General features: G+C 32.6%; 1 protein-coding gene and 2 long non-coding RNA genes across 12 annotated transcripts; 1 reads left to right on the top strand and 2 right to left on the bottom strand.

Annotated features, from left to right (window-relative positions):
* Positions 1 to 2,919: 2,919 nt before the first annotated feature.
* LOC137490359 (uncharacterized) lies at positions 2,920 to 5,194 on the bottom strand. The gene has a single exon (XM_087267997.1). It carries the CDS (start codon positions 5,169 to 5,171, stop codon positions 4,299 to 4,301), a length of 873 nt encoding a protein of 290 aa, XP_087124123.1. The 5' UTR covers positions 5,172 to 5,194; the 3' UTR covers positions 2,920 to 4,298.
* A 4,576-nt stretch (positions 5,195 to 9,770) lies between these two features.
* si:dkey-46k9.4 lies at positions 9,771 to 13,915 on the top strand. Of its 10 annotated transcripts, none has more exons than XR_015499570.1 (9): positions 9,771 to 10,111; positions 10,479 to 10,538; positions 11,275 to 11,426; positions 11,845 to 11,896; positions 12,737 to 12,921; positions 13,007 to 13,114; positions 13,188 to 13,247; positions 13,339 to 13,513; positions 13,610 to 13,915. It is a non-coding gene; the product is annotated as a si:dkey-46k9.4 (long non-coding RNA). The 10 variants fall into 10 exon arrangements; XR_015499575.1 differs by having other exon boundaries at positions 9,771 to 10,154; positions 12,819 to 12,921; positions 13,191 to 13,247; XR_015499573.1 differs by having other exon boundaries at positions 9,771 to 10,154; positions 13,191 to 13,247.
* Positions 13,916 to 16,549: 2,634 nt separating this feature from the next.
* On the bottom strand, positions 16,550 to 20,014 carry LOC137490554 (uncharacterized). The gene is made up of 5 exons (XR_015499565.1): positions 19,885 to 20,014; positions 19,459 to 19,518; positions 18,549 to 18,588; positions 18,307 to 18,450; positions 16,550 to 16,969 (listed from the first exon to the last, which is right to left on the bottom strand). It is a non-coding gene; the product is annotated as an uncharacterized LOC137490554 (long non-coding RNA).
* Between the last annotated feature and the right edge of the window lie 727 nt (positions 20,015 to 20,741).

The raw sequence follows: 20,741 nt of genomic DNA, 5'->3' as shown, positions 1-20,741 counted from the left end.
TATATATATATATATATATATATATATATATATATATATATATATATATATATATATTTCATTTCTTTTAGTATTCATAAAAATCTATTCATTTATTGAAAAGTATCATACAATTATCAAATCATTGTTTTTGCTTAAAAATTAAACATACTGTAAAACTCCATGTTCTGTTTTAGTACTGCCTGTTCTGTACTCCCTGTGCTCTCTGCGTCACACACACACAGTTACACTTGTTTCTTCACTTTGCTTTGTTTTTGCAATGCAGACTGTACCATATTAACCCTTGTGTACAGTTCAAATTTACAACATTTTCATTATGTTAGTGGCTGTTTTCTCCCTATTGACTTCATATATAATGACAATTGTTTGAAAGCCTTAAAATATTCATGCATTCTTAAATGTTGGGGGTTTTCCCTGGAAAACAAATAAAAAAATCCTGCTTTTATTCTGATTCAGCCTTGTACGCTGGTAATTGTTTTCCATCCTCCAAGTATACAGATGTGTCTTAATTTATACAGAACGTTCACCAACATTGCATGAGTATGTACATTTCATTGATTTTTTTGCACCATAAATACTGTTGCTGTGTGTCGTCTTCAGCAAACCCTTACTCTAAAATTGTAGCTAAATAACTGTAATACACACCAATGATCATAGGGATAATAAAAAATACACCTAATCTATATTTTTGTATTTATATATCTTTTAAATGGGTCAAATACATTTGAAATGTTTTAACACTATATATTATACACTGAACAATACCAATATCATCAGCCTAAAATGATGCAGTGCAAATGCAGCTAAATGAGTGTGTATTCAGTGGGTGTAAATCATGAATCGGCTGATCTATCAGCTGACTGATACGCTTGACTCAGGTGACCTGCTTGAGCTGACATGCTAGAAACATGTTTGAACGAACATCTGTGCAAAATGAAAAGGATTTCTGAAACAAACACTGGCTTGAACTATCTAGTAAGTTATTCCTATATTAAAAAGTGTTATAAAGTATATGATCTTGCCATCAATACTCTGTATTAAAATAAACCTTATTTACTGTAATGTCTTGTTCGATCAAATTGCTTGTAATGTCTCTGTTTTTTGCTTTATTTATCACCCTCTGTTAAATAAATATCTAGGATTTCTGGTAGTTCTAAAAAAAATTTTTTAATCATTTAATCACATGTAAAGACACAGTATAATGTGCACATGATCCAGCACAAAACATACAGTAGCTTTTTTATAGCTCTGTTGCAAAAGGCAGTGTATGTCACAAAAGCTTTTTTTTCTTTTGTATCTTTAGATTCTGTCTAATAATAATGGCCATTTGTGGTCAGCAAACTACGATTGTATATATTTGGTAAAAATTAGACACGGTGGCTCAGTGGTTAGCACTGTTGTCTCACTGTAAGAAGGTTGCTGGTTTAAGTCCTTACTGGGTTAGTTGGCATTTCAGTTTGGAGTTTGCAGGTTCTTCACATGTCCACGTAGGTTTCCTCTGGGTGCTCTGGTTCCCCATTTATTATGCATGGCCATACACTCAAAGCGCTTCACAATCATGAGGGGGGGTCTCTCCACCACCAGTGTGCAGCATCCACTTGCACAACTGCGCCAGTGCGCTCACCACACAACAGCTATTGGTAGAGTGTAAAGGCAGTGACGGAGCCAATTCAGTGGATGGGGATAATTGGGAGGCCATGATCGTAAGGGCCGATTGAGGCACCCCTACACAAAGTGCCATGGGATTTTTAATGACCACAGACAGTCAGGACCTCGGTTTAACATCTCATCTGAAAGACGGCGCCCACTGACAGTAGAGTGTCCTCTTCACTTTTACTGGGAATCTAGGACTCACACAGATTTCAAGTTGAGTGGCCCCTGCTGGCCTCACTAATACCACTTTCAACACCAACCTAGCTTTCCCATGTGGTCTCCCATTCAGGTACCGACCAGGCTCAGCCCTGCTTAGCTTCAGTGAGGATCCGGTCTTGGGCTGCAGAGTGATATGGCTGTAGTTGTGGTGTGTGTATGGATGTTTCCCAGTTCTGGGTTGCAGCTGGAAGGGAATCCGCTGTGTAAAACTAATGCTGGATAAGTTGGCGGTTCATTATGCAGTGGTGACCCCTGATGAATAAAGGTACTGAGCCAAAGGAAAATGAATGAATGAATAACTGAAGTTTATTTTTGTTTACTATAATCATAAGTAACAGCATCTAGCAATCATCTATTAGTCATTAAATTATTACTAGACTGTCTGTACTGAGAGGAAAATAAAATACTGTAAGATATACCCATGATGATTCCTGAAGATATATGGAAGTCTTTTAATGTGAGATAACTGGTTTGTTGAAGAATTAAAGCATTGCTGTAGATATTAAAAGTATTGGATCTAGGACTGTCACAATATCTACTTTTTGTAGTCTGATATATATTGCTCCGAAATATACTGCGATAAACATCAGATAGACAATATAATATCGTCATCATACAAGTACACTATCAAAGAATATTTCATCTAAATATAGTCATTTGAACTATTTAATAATTAGGCATAAGAATTAGAATGCGAAACAAACAAATATCCTAAACAAATAAATAATAATAAATGTACCAGAGACCAGATCTACTGTATTTTCAGTTGTCAGACCCACATGAAAATATACTATAGTATAGTAATTTATAGTAAATACTACAGTGTTTTATTAACCATACTGAAACTGACTCCTCCAACAGAGATAGAGGTGTTGCAAAATCAGCTAAAATAGTTTTTTTATGGGCGACATATATTGCATCACTTAAAATGATGGGTCATGGCCATGTGTTGTGCGATAGGTAGATGTATTGATTATTGTGACAGGTCTAATTGCATCCTTGCCAACAGACTTCAGACTTTTAGGGTGTTTCACTTTGTTTACATTTCAGGAGTCATCTTTATTTTTATAGTGCTTTATACAATGTAGATTGTGTCAAAACCTCTTCACATACAATAGATGAACAGGAAAAAGTATAACAATATGTCACTTTGTGGAAAATCTTCAGTATATCACATGGGTCGCAGATTAATGGCAGAATGCTGGTAGTTCTTGTTAGGTCAAAATGGACTCAGTTCAGTCTAATAGTGTTGAAGGACGATCCACTGAAGAGCATTTTCAGGTGAGAGCGGCAAGGAAGCAGATTTCCTAGCAGTTGATAAAGTGGAGAACAATCCTTGGGAGAAACCAGACTCAGTCGGTGGACCAGTTCTTCTCTGGCCAAACAGAAAAGAGGCAAAGATGCAGCCTTAAAATGTCAGTGGCCTTGAGAATGATAAGAGTCTGTCATGATGGAAGTGCATGGACCTGTGCAGCCAGAGACTCATGCAAAGAATCCAACTGCCGGATTGATCACTACATGTTGTCATGATAAAGTCTTTTGATATCATTAGTTAATGATTAATTAAAGGAGACAATTGGACGCTGAAATACATCGTTTTGACCTACTTTCATAATTGACACACTATTTTTTAAGGAACAGCTATAGATGAGACATTTAATAAACAGCATTTCATACATTTCTTAATATTTTATTCAGATAAAAATAATCATTAGTTGCTGATGCATTAAAAACGTGATGGTTATAGTCTTGAATAATACAACTCATAATTGTGATAATATTACACCCATACTGTAAAGTATTTCCAAAAGTTTAAAATTAAGAAACTACAAATGAGGACTTCGCAACTGATTTAAAACTACCACAAAAACATGCATGCTGTGTCTGAAACTGTCAGCATCATTCACTATTCCATTCATTAGTCCACTAATATAGTCCACTTGAAGGAGTCAATGAAAAGGAATTCGAGCACTCGGAAGGAAATAATTTTGTTTGTGTTTCCTTTGCTGGTTGATAAATCCCTCAGACATTTCAGATTTTAAACTTCTTGGTCAAACCCTGTGATAGTTTTTTAACACTTAGAGAGCTGGTTATTGATAATGAAACTAATTATCAGATTTCTGTCTTGCATGCAAATCTTACTTTAATTAAATAATCTATTTATAAACAGACACAAATAGTAAGTAAGTAAAGTAAGTACTGTTGTGGACATCATATTTTGTTCAATTGCAGAAATTAATTTGTGGGTACACTATGGGTATTTTCATCTGTCGAGTGTACATGGGTTGTCTGTGTTGCAGAACATTGATTGATTGAGTGCACATCAGAACGCCCACTATTGTTTCAGACACCACTAGAAATGGATGCTTCTTCAAATGACTATTTAAGGGTATAGAGGGATTTTTGGATACAGCAAAAGATGCTTACTAGTGTACAGAACTTGGTACAGTTATTGAATGCATGTTGGTGTGAGATATGGCTGTTGTGAATTTTGCTGCGCCGCAACAATAAAGAGACTTCATTATGCTGTCGGCATCGCTTCTCATGAACAAGTACAATAAAGAGTCAGCAAGTGGGTTGAGATATAACAGACAGTGGCAAAATATATACACTTTCCAAACAAAAGGATGCTGCTGTCCAAAAATCATCAGACAAATATTTATAATTGTCAGAGGGAGGATTAGAAATGTGTAGTTCAACAGCACAAGAGACAAACTGCCCAAAATGAATCTGCGTTTGTGAGAAGTAAGTGATATTGCATGAGAAAGACCTCTCCATGTTCCAATAAAAGACATGAGGATTAGCGAGTAAGGGATAAAACATGCTATGCATTCAGAAACCAGTGTAAAAACAGCATGCTGTTTAAAGTTGGAAAAGGTCAAAGGCACTAACCAGATGATGACAGAAACAAAGCAGGACATTTTGACAGAATGGTGAGATTTGTACCAGTGTGGATGAGAAACTAGAAGGTACCTCTCAATGGCAATAGATGCCATGAAAAACAGGCCTGCGGTCAAACAGTATTTGTATGCACTCCACAGTCTGGCTGTTGCTAACTCGGTTGTTAATACCAAGATAAACCCAATCTGTAGCAGATCCGACAGAATCAAATGAATCACATAAACTGAAGAAGCACGGTGAGACTTGATGAGAAAAAACAATGCAAAGAGGGTTAAGAGGAGGATCGGGATCTCGAAGATGCATACAATCCAGATAAACACTGCTTCTGCAGAGTCTACTTTGGTAAGGTCCTGGGATGTGTTTAATTTATCAGAACTGTTGATGTAGACTTCTGTCATGGTCACCCAAAGTCGTTGTGGTTAGCACTGAAATATTTACAAACCTGAGATTAGTCTTGTTTCAATATTTCTGATTTTCAGATTCATGCATATTCATTTGTAACTGAAAATTTCCTCCACATCTACTTCCATCTCAAAAAGTTTTAAACTTTAATGAATTCATTTTACATTCTGGTGAATGTAAAACAAGATATTCTGAAGAATATGGCAGCCATTAACATCCATAAAGAAAGAAATATGGAAGTCAATAGCTATTTTTTCCAACATTCTTCAGAATATCTAGTTTTGCATTCAACAGAAGAAAAAAACTCAAGCTGAACTTTCATTTTTCTATTAACCTATTCCTTTAAACTGATTAACAAAAAATAATTTAATCATTCATTTAGCCAAGTAGATTTGTTCAAAAACATTAAATCATTAATCATTGTTTGGAAAAGCATAACAATAATGTCTTACACTTTTTATTGCTGAGCAAAAATTATCTGAATAAAAGCTTCTTTAATACTGCTTGTTGGCTTTTCTCATTACAAATTCACTATATATATATATATATATATATATATATATATATATACATTTTTTTTTTTTACAGACTATCCATAAGCATAAAACCATAGGGTACAGCAATAAAATAACTGCCAGGGATCAATCAGACAGATCCACTCACTGGTGTGGTGGTCATTATACTAGACACGTACAAACACAGTGATGGACAATGCTTGTTGCCTAATTATCTGAAAATAAAAGGTATACAAAAAAAAAAAAAAAAAAAAAAAAATATATATATATATATATATATATATATATATATATATATATATATATATATATATATATATATATATATATATATATATATATATATATATATATACATACATACATACAGTATAGTTGAAGTCAGATTTATTACCTGAATTATTAGAGCACTTTCTGGCCAAAATAAAACAAATAAGATTTTTTTCAGACAAAAAAAATATTATCAGACATACTGTGAAAATGTCCTTGCTCTGTTAAACATCATTTGGAAAATATTTTAAAAAGAAGAAAAAAAATTCAAAGGAGGCTAATAATTCTGACTTCAACTGTGTGTGTGTGTGTGTGTGTGTGTATGTATATAAGAAGAGTTCAGATGCAAAAACTTCTAAGTACTTTCTATTGAAAATTAACATTTTTCTCAGCCTTCTTTATTTATGTTTAAATATTTTACTTTAAAAACAAGAAAAATTACTTATTCTTTGCAATAAAAGTGATGCTACTGAGCATATACACAGGAGCCTGATAAAAATACTCATTTTAGAGGACAATTTCAGATGGCATTTAGAGGTTTTTGCATCTAAACTCTTCATATATAGGATCAAATAGACAGATGTTCATAATGACTTCATTAGAAAAGACATTGCAAAGAGAGAATTTCCATAATGTTTTGTAAAAATATACAAAGGTTCTTTTGTTTAACAGTTACATTCTTATAGGGTTTTTAAAAATCCATAAAAATAAACGTTTCACAAAAGACTAATAAAAAAACGTATTTGGTATTTCCTATAGCTCCAATGTATAATACATATAGCAAATACAGACAGGAAAGCTTAAAGCACAGTAGAAGGCTTTATCTTACCTCGAAAAAAAAGCTGGAAACAGCACAGAAGATGTTGATGATAAAGAAGAAGAAGGAGGTCTGATGGGTTTAAATGACTTTCCTCCATTCTAAACCACAATGTTTTGCTCAACATCCCTTGAGTATACTCAAACTGCACTTGATCTGGCAAATTGCTTTCTGCAATTATAACCCATTTCCTCCATTAACAACCTGAAGACTTAAAAGTCTTGATTAATTAATTACAACGTGGTCACACATTTTAGATCATATCCAGTCAAAGGGATAGTTTCATGGCCATGAGAACAAAGCTTTGAGGCATTCAGGCATCTTAGGCAGTTTTGGAAAGTTCAGGGGATTGCTTTGTAAAAAGCACACAGTCGTGTATTGGGTCAGGGTTAGGATCAAGATTAAGGCTTTGTATATACAACAGTAATTGAATGATCTGATTGTAATTTCTTCTTTTCGCATTGTTGTCAATATTATAACAGAAAGAAAGAATACAATTCATTGTTAAAACCAGAGCCAATGATGACTGTTTATATGAAATGCATTTCAACTTCCATAAATGCTTCCTAAAAACACAGTAACCGTTATTTCAATAATTACATTTTTTACCACAAAAATCAAGCATAACATGCACTTTATTTATATGAATCTTTCTACAATGGTTCTATATAAATGGCAGTGTTTGTAGAAGCTGTGACAAATCAGTACAGATTGGACAATTTTAATCACATTAGAAGGTTTCATCTCACCCGGAAACAGCCTTGAAACATACACCAGTTTATTTTAGTATCACAAGAAGCTGTAATATTTTCCATTACTTTAAACCACAAGGTTTCGCTAAGCATCCCCTGAGTATACTCAAACTGCACTTTATCTGGGAAATCGCTTTGGTCTTTGCAATTATAATCCATTTTCTCCATTAACAACCTAAAGCATAAATCAATTGATTACAATGTAGTTTTAGATCTTGTAATGAATAAAAATGGTTTATATTCTAGTCACTTTATTTTATACAATATACGACTACATAAATCTATCAGATGTAATTAAAAATACCTTCATTTACATTATCCCTAATGGTTATAGACAATTTGAATCATCTAGTGGCTAGCAGCTTAGCTGAAAACTAAAGAGCTGCAATAGTATGGGCAAAAGAATTAATTTTATTTTGAGCATTCGAGGGTTTAAGTAAGAGAATTCAGTGTTGTTTTACCTTTTTTATTTTATCTGGATCGACTTCAATCAGTGTGGTGCTCTAAACCCCATTGAGAAGCATTATCCTTTACAAATCTTTAGGAAGCCCTTTCACATGCATGTGAGCCACAGTGGTTTACAACCCCTTACACTGTAAAAATGTTAAGCCAGTACAACAACAAAAAACATAATCCTTATTTCCTTTTGCGTTTACATGTTCACTTAACTTTTGAAAACATCAGCTGCACTGACCTAAAATTATTTGTCAGTAATACAAAAAAAAAAAATTTAGTTGGGTTAACATAAGATTGTTAGTTTTCTGGAGAGGTGAATTACTCTGTAACAAAACTTTTTTGTGTTGTGCCAACTGAACATTTTTTTTCTGCTGAACTGAACTGGAATGCCTAAAGTTGAGTGAAAAAAACAACAACATAATCCTTATTTTCTTTAGTTTTTTTCTTGTTTACACAGTTATTGAAAACATCAGTTGCACTGACCTAAAATGTCTGAAGTTGAGTTAACAAAAAAACTCTTTTGGCAATTGATACTAAGAAATAATACATTATCAAAACAAGTAAACAGTTTAATTGAAAATATGAGACTATATGAAATATTTAGATGAAATCTAAAACAGAGACCTAACCCAACCCTACACATTTATTAGACACTGAATTAGAAACAGGACAGGATACAAAACATCAATAACGGTAAACAAGATAAGCATCAAAACATGACAGGACAAACAGAAAAAAACACTTTGTAATGATTCACAGGGAAAAATAAGACTCAGCAAAGAGTCTGTGTGAATGAGGTGTCTTTATCATCATAGTCGTCAGTCCATCATGAGCTTCCAGCTCTGTGTGTGTGTGTAATCAGGAGGAAGCAGAAACTGGTGTGTGTGAGGTGCATGATGGAAGTTGAAGGTCATTAAAGTGTCCTGTGTGTAGTTCTCCAGTAATCTTCTGGCTAAAAAAAAGATCTGTTTAACAGGCAGTTTCTTTAATATATACAGTGAATAACCATTCATTCTTCCTAGAATTATCTGCATGACGCTTCATTTTTATGCTTTTTGTTGACATTAATATGGTTCTCTTGAGTTATGCACATTAGAGTTTTGTTGAATCTAATGTTAATAAATAATGTTTATTTCTATTACTTTAATTGTATGTGTGTTACACCTTGATGGTGTAGAGTCTCCATATATTAGTGTTTCTCTGCTTGTGGGAAAAATTGTTTGTAATGAGCTTTTTGGTTCCTCATTTTTCTCATCCACATTATCATAGTTGTTTTTATTTGTGTAACAAAGTACAGTTAAAAGTTTATTTCAAATTATTAATAACATTTATTTTTAAGTTAAATTCCAGCAACCACGTCTGCCTTTTTAAATAGGACAATTTTTTTATAATGTATTTTACTGTTATTTTTTGGGTTTAATTCTATAAAAATAATGACTTATATGTTGTTTTAAACTTCTAAAATATTAATAAATGTTGCTCTGTTAAACGGCAGAGATCAAAAGTTGACAGAACAAAAATCAAGGTACCATAATGCAATTCACAACAAACAGAAAACCTGTGAATCACAAAATACAGAAACTGTTCATTAACAGGTACTGTTTAGCAGAGTTTAACCTCAGTTGCTTTGGAGCCTTTTTCAAATCAGACTGAATTGTTTCTTACATTATGAGTTGCTCACGTTGCTCAAACTATATAGTTCCTTGTAATAATCTTACCACTCAAAAGTTTTCTGCACATTCTTATTAGACATTTTGTAAATTTGCTATGGTTTGTGCAGGCGAACCCAACACGTTCTCACTCCCAACTCGTCATATACTGACGCTTGGTCAGGAACCCTCGGCGTCAGTTATTGACGCACAGGGTACCCCTTTAGCGTCATATTTAGACGTGCAGGGATTCCCTATAGAATCTGTGCCTGAGCCTGAGGCGTCATAGGGAGACGCTGGAGGCTCGTATAATTACCAATAGATGTCAACAAACTTTTTAAAACCTGATTTACGCCTATTATCACAGTTTTCTTATTTTAAAAATATGTAATTTTTATTTTGTTTATGAAAAGCGTCTGTAAACGGGGTCGAAACTACTGTATGAATAAACTTCGGCCCACGTGACATCCCTTCACGGTGAGTTTAACGCCGCTCTGCTATTGGTCAAACTGCATCAGCGGTGAGTTCTCAGATGAGTTCAACTGTCAACATTAAATATTACGTTAATGCTGCATAATATATTTTTTATTGGAGATTAGTTGGTGTTTATAAATATGTTATCATTTACTTTATATTTAATGAGTGAAAATATATTCGGTTGTCCAGTTTAGGGTAACTATGCCTAATAAAACTTTGATTCATTCATATTATTTATTATTTTTTTACTTTAAAAAAAATATTAAATTTCAAGTACTAAGTTTAAAAATGTTTTCGGCTGATATTTTTCATTTTAAATTATTTATTAAAGTTGGAGTCATTGTATGTGGCGATCTATTTTTTACAGTCTATGCTCGCTATCCCAAGGTTCATTGCGATCCCAAGGTTCACTGCGGTTTTCCACAAGGTAAGTAAAAAGTAAACAAATAAACACGATTTGTTGATAAAGCATGTACTGTGAACTAGCAACGTTATCTAATTACATCAAGTTCATTTATTAAAAACATATTTTTCTCACATATAACGTTGGTCATGCATTAGAACAATATAAGTTATACATTTTAAGATAAGGAACAGTGTAACGTTAACCAGATTGTTGTTTTCCACAATAGAATTCGTGCAAAATCTATATATAATATGCAATATGCAACTCTAATAATACAAATGTATTCGTAATTGTTTCAATATTAAAGAACATCAAGTGTTTCCAAAGGTTTATTGTAAAAACAATTATTTTCCATGCCTTTAAAGGAAAAAGGCAGAAATTTTGCCCGTCTGAGCACATTTTATTCATTGTACAACACAAAACTAAACAAAAAAATAGCTTAATCTACCACACACACACACACACACACATATATATATATATATATATATATATATATATATATATATATATATATATATATATATATATATATATATATACAGGTGTACATTATAAGGTGTTCACTGTTCAGATATGAATATTTTTTCTTTGCTCTTTTCAGGTTCTTTAGATTTCTTTAAAAATCCAATTTTGTTTTCTAATAAGCAAAAAGTAAAATCACTTTACCCATGTTTATATGTTAAATTGCACTTGTCTCTCTCTCTATCTCTGTTAACACATTTATATTTGTTTGATTAATTCTTGTGTCTTTCAGCCTGTTTCTGCCTATCACCATGAGTGATTCCTCAATACTCAGATTTATCATCAAGATCTCAATTATAAGCTCAAGTTTTGATGACAACTTGGTGATCTGCAGAAAGCCCCACCATGTAAGGAAGGCCAAGACCACTCTGGAATCAGTCAAGGGTTAGTGAAGTTTTTCATTCCATGTATATTAAATATCTACATTGTTTAGGCATATGTGATTGTATGAGATAAAATGCATTTATTCTTTCACTACTATTGTAATAACAGAAAGAAACGCATTAGTTTTACTATTACTATTGTTTATGACAAACATTAAAAAACTACAGCATAAGCTCACAAAATATTGTGGCCTAACTGTTTAAAACTAATTGTTCTGGGTGTTGATAGTGGCCAACCATTTTTTTTCTTTTTCAGAAAGTATTTTGTTTTGTCTGATTTTATGACACCTTATAGGCCATCAACTGCCCACATTGGGGTTTAGGAAATTAGAACTGCTTATGCTGCTTGTCTACTAGTCTTAGGATAAGTTAGAAATGTTATAAATGTACATTTTTTTTGTTGTTTTTATCTGGTACAGCTCATAGGAACTCCAATCTTCCCAACTGTGAGAGGGCCTTGCTCCAGTGACTGTCAGTGTGTACTTCATTGTTTCCATTAGTTCCTGTATCTGTAGACCTAGGTGACAGTGGGCTAGAGTAAAATTTTGGTTTTATTTAAACTAAGGCATACTGATGGCCTTTTTATCTCAGATTTGGTCATGCAAGTATTAATATATCCTAAAGTATTTTTATATTCTTTCCATTGGTGGAAAATATGTTGGTATAATTATTTTTAATGGACTGCTAAGATCTCAGCAGACATTTTTCTGAGATATTCTTGAGTGGGAGTCTGTGCAATACAAGGTGGATAGTATTTGCAAGGAAGAGCCCTTCATCTGTTCTGCTTTCACACTAGATATACTGCCAATTTAAGTAGATATGAACCATAAGCATAACCATTTCAAGAATGCACGAGGTACTTTAAACTGTATGTGTTGAAACTAAATTAACAAGAAAACAGCTCTGTGATGTTCACCTAAGAAAATTAGATTAGAAGATATAAACTGTTATGCACTTGTTCTGTACTGTTTCATTCCTTTTTCAAACACTGGCATTTTTGAAGGTTTATTTACAGCTAAGGATTAAGAATTGACAGGAAGATTTGTGGACTACATCAACTAATGACACTACCTCCAAAGAGTTGCAAAAAGCTGTCCAAAGTTTCAGCACCATCTTTAAGCCCATGATTTTAGTGTGTTTCATGCCTAATCACATGAGTTTATATCTGAGATAGATGAACTATGTGATTGTCTTAAACTGATCTACAAGTAAATGCCAAAACTTATTGGTTTACTTATTTATTTATTTGTTTGTTTGTTTGTTTGTTTGTTTGTTTGTTTGTTTGTTTGTTTGTTTGTATATGTTAACCAGGTGAAATGGAGTGAGGCATACCAGGATATGCCTGGTTTTACTTTTGGGAAGGAGGTTGAACAGTGCAATATTTCTTCTATAGGATTGCAGTGACCAGACATGCTACTGTAACTCTCATGGTCATGTGCTGGAATTAGCAGATATTCAACAATTTGGCCATCTCGCTGACCTGTTGATATCAGAAGGTAACAATATCCAGTTGAATTTGTTTTAGTTGTTCAGTAACCTATTTGAATAGTATTGTGATTTTTTGATTGCTTATCACTGTAGACCGCAACAGCTCTACAAAGCAAGTTGCAAAACAGAATCCATGAAACTGGCAGTGACTGGAAACCAATTGGAAGACTTTGGTCTGTGATGTAGAGGAGTGGGCAGAGGGTGAGGAAATTCTTATTAATATTACATGTAGTCATGAAAAATTGTGTTACTATTACTGTCATTTTTTTTTCAGTAGCAGAAGCAAAGACAACAAAAAACAGAAGTGATATGGATGTCTTTGTCATATTGCATGGTATGGACACTAGACTTCTGTCAGTGTTGATTCTTTAAAAGTTGACGTATAATCCTTGTTATACAACTTTCTTTTCATAAATATATTTCAGACTCTGCTGACCCAGCAACAAAGAGGAGGGTGTTCAACATCATCCTGCTGGTCAGGATTCTTCAGGAGAAGCAGTGGATTCTTGTGGCAGAGATGTTCAACCACTATAAATACCTTTCAACTCATCCTGGTTCTTTCAAAGAACTTTCTTGCTTGTTTGCTACTGAAATGTACTGGTATGTATTTGTATTTTTTGGCACAGACATAAGCATAAGGTTACCCAGTCCAAAGAATATTAATATATTTTTATGTTGTTGTGTTCTTTTTTTAAGATTCGACATGTGCCCTTAACGAAGAGGGGTTAAAAGGTCTATGGATCATCATTCTCAAAAAGCAACAAAATAACTGAGAAATAAACAACAATACGATGGTGCAATCTAGAGACCTGCAAGGTACCTGCAAGTTTTGGCTGGAGCAGAGAACATAGATTTTTTTTAAATAAAGCTCCAGCTGATGAGTATGACATTGACTGTGGATGTTCTTTTACTGTAATCCAGAAGAGGATGACCTCAACCCTGAATCTAAAGCATGTAATAAAATCTGTAAAAAATTAAATAAAATTGTCATCTATAACCAAATTGTCTTTTTTTTTAAATACATAGATATGTACAGTATGTAAGCATTCCTCTAAAATCAATCAGTGTTGTAAATTAAGAGCATTATTGTATGCCTAACTGCTTACAACATATAACGATTTAAGGAACTCTATATTAAAATAAAATTATTACATTAAGTGACATTAAGAGCTTTTAAAATATTAATTTTATGATACATTTTTATGATAAATTTAATTTTTGCATATACTTGGGCAAAAAATGTACATTATTATGGTCAACTGCTCAGATACCTCCAGTCAATATGTGGCTGAGTCAGGCAACCAGACTTCTACCTCTGGAAAAATTAACCTATGATTTACATCAAAGATCTGATGGATCCATTTGGTCCTCATGGATTTTTCTAAAAAAAAAAAAAAATTAATCTCCTTTTATTTTTGTCCTTACTTTGAAACATTTGTATTAATTTGTTAGAATGTCTAACAAAAAACTGCTGCACTTGTTGTGAGATAACAGTGCGACGGTTGTTATTCTGAAAATAAAAATTAACTTTGTATAATGTTTTATTGAATGCAAGATAAAAAATAAAATATTTTCCAAGAGATGGATTGCGGCTGGAAGAGCATCTGCTGCATAAAAACATGCTGGAAAAGTTGGCGGTTCATAGCACTGTGGCGACCCCTGGTTAATAAAGGTACTAAGCCAAAAAGAAAATGAATGAATGAAAATAAAATATGTATTGAAATATGTATTTTTGGTAGACATAGAACTACACAGTAACTTATAAATACAGCACAGAACTATTTTACTTCTAGTTTAGATAATTTAAATGTTTGCATTTTTATTTTGTTGGTTAATGGCTATGTATTTTTAATCATTTGGAGGTTTGAACTATTCGCAGCATTTGAAAGGATATCTTTTCATCATTGTTACCTCATTTCTCAATATTTTCATGATTCTTACAATGCAGCAAATCTTACAATCATTTGATCATAAAAAAAAATAATTAACAAATTAACCCACATGCAGGACAAAGACATTATGTGGAATCATTATTAAACACAAGTTCATCCATTGTCATCAAATCATACTGTTACACAAACAGTTGAAGATTTAGTAAGTAAAAATAATCAGATAAAGAGTGGTTTTTAAACAAATACATGTCTTTAAAAAGGTTTTATTTATAAACATTTACATATTTTAAAAGAGCTTTTATCCATATTTCAAATAAAGTGAAAACAATTAAACATCACATGATGACCATTAATGAAACACACTTACAGAATTACATCCACACATATTATTCTGAACTCATAATATTTGTGATGAACATAGATCACTATTGCTAATAACTTGTGATTAAAGAGGATACTAATGTTTAGCTTATTTTTACAACTTTTTTTTTTTTACCACAACTGTACATGTGACAATACAATTTCTTGTCCATGTTGAAGATAATACATCTACATAGGTTAACTGCCCTTTTACTCAAAGGGGATGAGTAGAGCCCCGTAGAAAAGGAAAAAGTATTCACATTCATTTCAAACGAGAAATGAGTGAGAGAATATCAGCAAGACTATTACCTATGCTATGTTCAATAAATAATGTTGGATATAATAGTCTGATATATACTGATCAAGTCAATAAAAGCTGTTTAAAAAATACTCATTGTAAAATAACAAATTTATGCCTGGCTTTCATATATGTCATAAATATATGCACAATTACCTTATTCAGATAGTCTTTAGTTCATTAAAATTTGTATCTGTTCCATTTTATTACAAAAAGGCTTTAAACTACATTACCCACAATCCTTTGTCGCTGTATAGATGGGAGGGGAAAGACATGGCGCTACAAATTGTAGTTCCTTGAAAGGTGTAGTTAGGGTTAAGTTTAGGGTTACGATCTTGGTTAATCGTTAACTATTTAAAACACAGCGATAACTCATTGATAAAGGACACTGTTAGTAAAGTGGCAAAGTTAGCAAAACATAGTTAGCAACACGAAGGATCTTTTAATTTGGCTTTGAAGTTATAGTCCAATCACAACGTCGCAATCTACGTCACACTTTGTCTCTATTTGGTAATCTTCCGGCTGAAGGTTGATTATAACCTTATAACATAACTTAAATATCAAAATGTGTATTAATATTACATGTTATTTATTGTCTTATTAAAAATACAAATGTATATTTACCGTGAGATTACTTTGTGGGGGTAACCTGATGTGCAAAATGATCATAGTAAAACCAGATCATAGGCAGTATACTTAATTTGAAACGAATAATAAAATAATAAAAAAGCTTAATGTTTGAAAACATTTCAAGCATTTGCTGTAACTAAACCCTGCATCATGTAGGTATACAAATATAAATATATGTCAAACTTAAATGACAAATATAGTGCCCATTAAATAGTATAAATAGTAGTTCATTGTAAATGAGTATGCAAATAAACACAATACATTTTTAATGAAACATTTATAATTTATTTATAATGCCACAAATAAAAATAAATAATAAAAATCACACAAAAATGCAAAAATATATATTTTAACCAAAAATATATATTTTATAAGTTTTTAATGCAATAATATATTACCATACATATATAAATGATTAAAAACAATTATAATTGAAGGAAATGTATATTTTGTATTATTATTATTATTATATTTATTTTGTGATATTTATTCATGTCATACATCTGGTATGTCAAGCTCAAGTAAAACTGCACTGCAAAAAATCTTTTCAAATGATGCCTTTGGAAATGCCATCATAATAAACAGCTTTCACAACAACAAGAAGTCAAGTTCATGACAAATGCAAATTATGTTTATAATAACAACTTTCTGAACTTAAACATCAAAAGTAGAATAAGTTCAAAACATATTCAAGTATTTACTGAAGAATAGCAAAAACTATTTTTACAAAACACTGAGAACCAAAGTGTGCTTGGTGAGTCCAGGTGTTTATGCTGACTAGACTGTCATATTGCAATCCGGTTAGCATGAGGAGACTTGGGCGTAAAGTGTCAGGAATTCCTGGAGGGCTCCCATGTGTTATTCCAGGTTTTGCCACTGTAAAGTATTAGAAGTGCACAACATCATTACTGAACAAAGAATGAGTGTTAGGTTTCATTTAGAAAGTTCAGTGATATTTATTTATATATGTAAAGTGTCATTAAACCTGGCACTCTTGAATTAACTGTATAATAGGTTAAACATTTCCAGCATGTTTCCATTTATTCCAAGCAGATCTGTCAGTTCTACAAACTCAGAGATCAGGATAGTGACTGCACTTCTCATTATGAACACCCTTATCCTTCTCATACATTTTTATCACCACTGATGTCCACTGTTGTAGTTTTCATTGAAGGGAATGCTGACACAAATTCCAGCATGATTTTTTAAATAGCAGAATATGGGTATTATTGGGCCAAAACCTTAAAAAATATAAGATGCAAGATTTGAATCTTGATGAACATATTGTTAATTCACGTCTTGCAATTTAAAACACATCTCATGTTTGACTCATCAATTATATGAAAACTACAACAGCATACTGTGCTCCACCCTAAAAATATTTCTAAATTATAACAAGCTTATTGCTTTACATGGCTAAACATTTATTTTATGCCTGCATGATTCACTGCTATTACTGTAACCCATTACACTCTTAACCCAAACTAGTTGACTTTATTAGAAAACTGCATCGAAACATGTTGCCTTAAATCCTTTATGTTTTTACACAAGGTGAAACTAAACAGCCCACTTTAAATTAACCTAGAACCTTTACAATCTTCTTGAACTTACAGTAATATTTTAATTCAAGTATGGCTGTTAAGTTGTACCTTGTATAAAATGTAAGGGGTTTAAGCCACTGGGTTTCTATACAATTTTCTAGTAAAGTCAACTAGATTGGGTTAAAGGAATAGTTCACTATTTACTCTCCTTTAAGTGGTTGTAAACCTTTTTTAAAAACTTCCAAGTTACTTTGTGTTGAACATGAAGGAAGTTTTTTGAAGAAAGCTGGAAAGCTGAAAACATTGACATACATAGTAGGAAAAAACAAATACTATGGAAGTTAATGTTTGCAGGTTTTCATCTTTCTTTAAAATATAATTTTTTTGTGTTTAACTGAAGTAAGCAAGTCAGACATATTTGGAACAAGTGAAGGATGAGTCAATAATGACAGAATCTTCATTTTTGGGTGAATCTCTTTAAGAGTATACTGAAAGAAATGTCCTACTCAATGAAGCTAACTTCAGCTGCATGTGTAGCCCCATGAGTACTTATCTAGAAATCAAAACAATGATCACATCAGTCCCATTTTAGGCCCTTTATATCATATTGGCCACAGAATGGACTACTTAGTGTTGCAATAAAATAAAAAAATTAATAAAACTATGACTTACCACACAATACAAGACAAACAGTGAATTTTCAGCTCTGCCTTTGCTGTACACAAGATGAGGTTCCAGCTTCAACACTGATCTGAGTGGGGCAGTTGTGCAGCTCTGTGAGGTTGTGACTGTTTAGCTGCAGTGCTGTGAAGAGTTCTTTATTAAAAGAAAGTACATTCTTTTAAAATCTGTACATAATAACAAAGAAAATACAATGATTTTAAATAATGATTAATTCTGAACAAAAACATTACCCTTAGTCAAGATGAATTCATATGTCAAAAGTTTCTGCATCTGAAATGAATAAAAACAGATGTGACATTAGTTAAACCCACTAAACTACTAGATACATCAGTACTGCATTAAGCAGTTGTAAAGTAATGTTAATGTAGTCCAAAATGAGCCTTAATCTGTTTAAGATAATGATTTAAAAAAACGTTGCTTGTGTTAAAAACAATCCAGCCACTTGTAATACATTTGATCAATGGTAAATTTCTGAGAAGGTGCAAGGTAATCCTTGAATTTTACCATTACCATCCTGACTGACATAATATTTGAAAAGAAGACAGCTTGTTGTGCCTCTTTACCCCAATTTAGAGATGATAGATTCTTTCTTTTATTAAATAAATTGGTAAAGGCCAAATTGTACTGGTAATAGTGTATGATATTCATTGTGTGACACATCAGCTTAAGTTATACTTGAGCTTTTGTTATGCTATATATATATATATATATATATATATATATATATATATATATATATATATATATATATATATATATATATATGTGTGTGTGTGTGTGTGTGTGTGTGTGTGTGTGTGTGTGTGTGTTTTAAGGCATGGAAAATAATTGTTTTTACAATAAGCCTTTGGAAACACTTGATGTTCTTTAATATTGAAACAATTACGAATACATTTGTATTATTAGAGTTGCATATTGCATATTATATATAGATTTTGCACGAATTCTATTGTGGAAAACAACAATCTGGTTACACTGTTCCTTATCTTAAAATGTATATATTGTTCTAATGCATGACCAACGTTATATGTGAGAAAAATATGTTTTTAATAAATGAACTTGATGTAATTAGATAACGTCGCTAGTTCACAGTACATGCTTTATCAACAAATCGTGTTTATTTGTTTACTTTTTACTTACCTTGTGGAAAACCGCAGTGAACCTTGGGATCGCAATGAACCTTGGGATAGCGAGCATAGACTGTAAAAAATAGATCGCCACATACAATGACTCCAACTTTAATAAATAATTTAAAATGAAAAATATCAGCCGAAAACATTTTTAAACTTAGTACTTGAAATTTAATATTTTTTTTAAAGTAAAAAAATAATAAATAATATGAATGAATCAAAGTTTTATTAGGCATAGTTACCCTAAACTGGACAACCGAATATATTTTCACTCATTAAATATAAAGTAAATGATAACATATTTATAAACACCAACTAATCTCCAATAAAAATATATTATGCAGCATTAACGTAATATTTAATGTTGACAGTTGAACTCATCTGAGAACTCACCGCTGATGCAGTTTGACCAATAGCAGAGCGGCGTTAAACTCACCGTGAAGGGATGTCACGTGGGCCGAAGTTTATTCATACAGTAGTTTCGACCCCGTTTACAGACGCTTTTCATGAACAAAATAAAAATTACATATTTTTAAAATAAGAAAACTAAGATAATAGGCGTAAATCAGGTTTTAAAAATTGCGTTGACATCTATTGGTAATTATACGAGCCTCCAGCGTCTCCATATGACGCCTCAGGCTCATGCACAGATTCTATAGGGAATCCCTGCACGTCTAAATATGACGCTAAAGGGGTACCCTGTGCGTCAATAACTGACGCCGAGGGTTCCTGACCAAGCGTCAGTATATGACGAGTTGGGAGTGAGAATGTGTTGGCGAACCATGACTTTCACTAATAAACAGAATGTAGATCAACCAGTGATAAACCAGTTCTCTGAAATAGCTCAAAGGTGTGTAGGGGAATTACAGTTAAACCAAAGGACCCAGATTATGAGCAAAGACCAGGAGTCATTTAGTCAGGACAGACCTTTTTACTTGAGACAATGGTAAACTGCAAGTACTGTTTTTTTATGTGTGCTGTGTTGCAGGATATATTAGAATTTTATCCTTTTGAAACATCCAGTGTAGTCCATTTATGGTCATTTTGCCATATCAATATTTATTGTTCAAATCACATTGGTTACTGTGAAGCTGTGTTTTATGCAGCTGATGCTCTTTCAGCCGCAACCCAGTACTGGGAAAAACCCATACACTCTTTCATTCACACACACACACACACACACGCACACACACACACACACACACACACACACACACACACTCACGCACTACGGCCAATTAAGTTCAAACCCACGCGAACATCGGGAGAACACGCAAACTCAACACAGAAATG

The sequence above is a fragment of the Danio rerio genome, chromosome 9 (assembly GCF_052040795.2).
Source record: "Danio rerio strain M-AB ecotype USA chromosome 9, GRCz13ab, whole genome shotgun sequence".
In the NCBI taxonomy this organism is placed as follows: Eukaryota; Metazoa; Chordata; class Actinopteri; order Cypriniformes; family Danionidae; genus Danio; species Danio rerio.
This window is presented reverse-complemented; position numbering and strand designations above follow the sequence as displayed.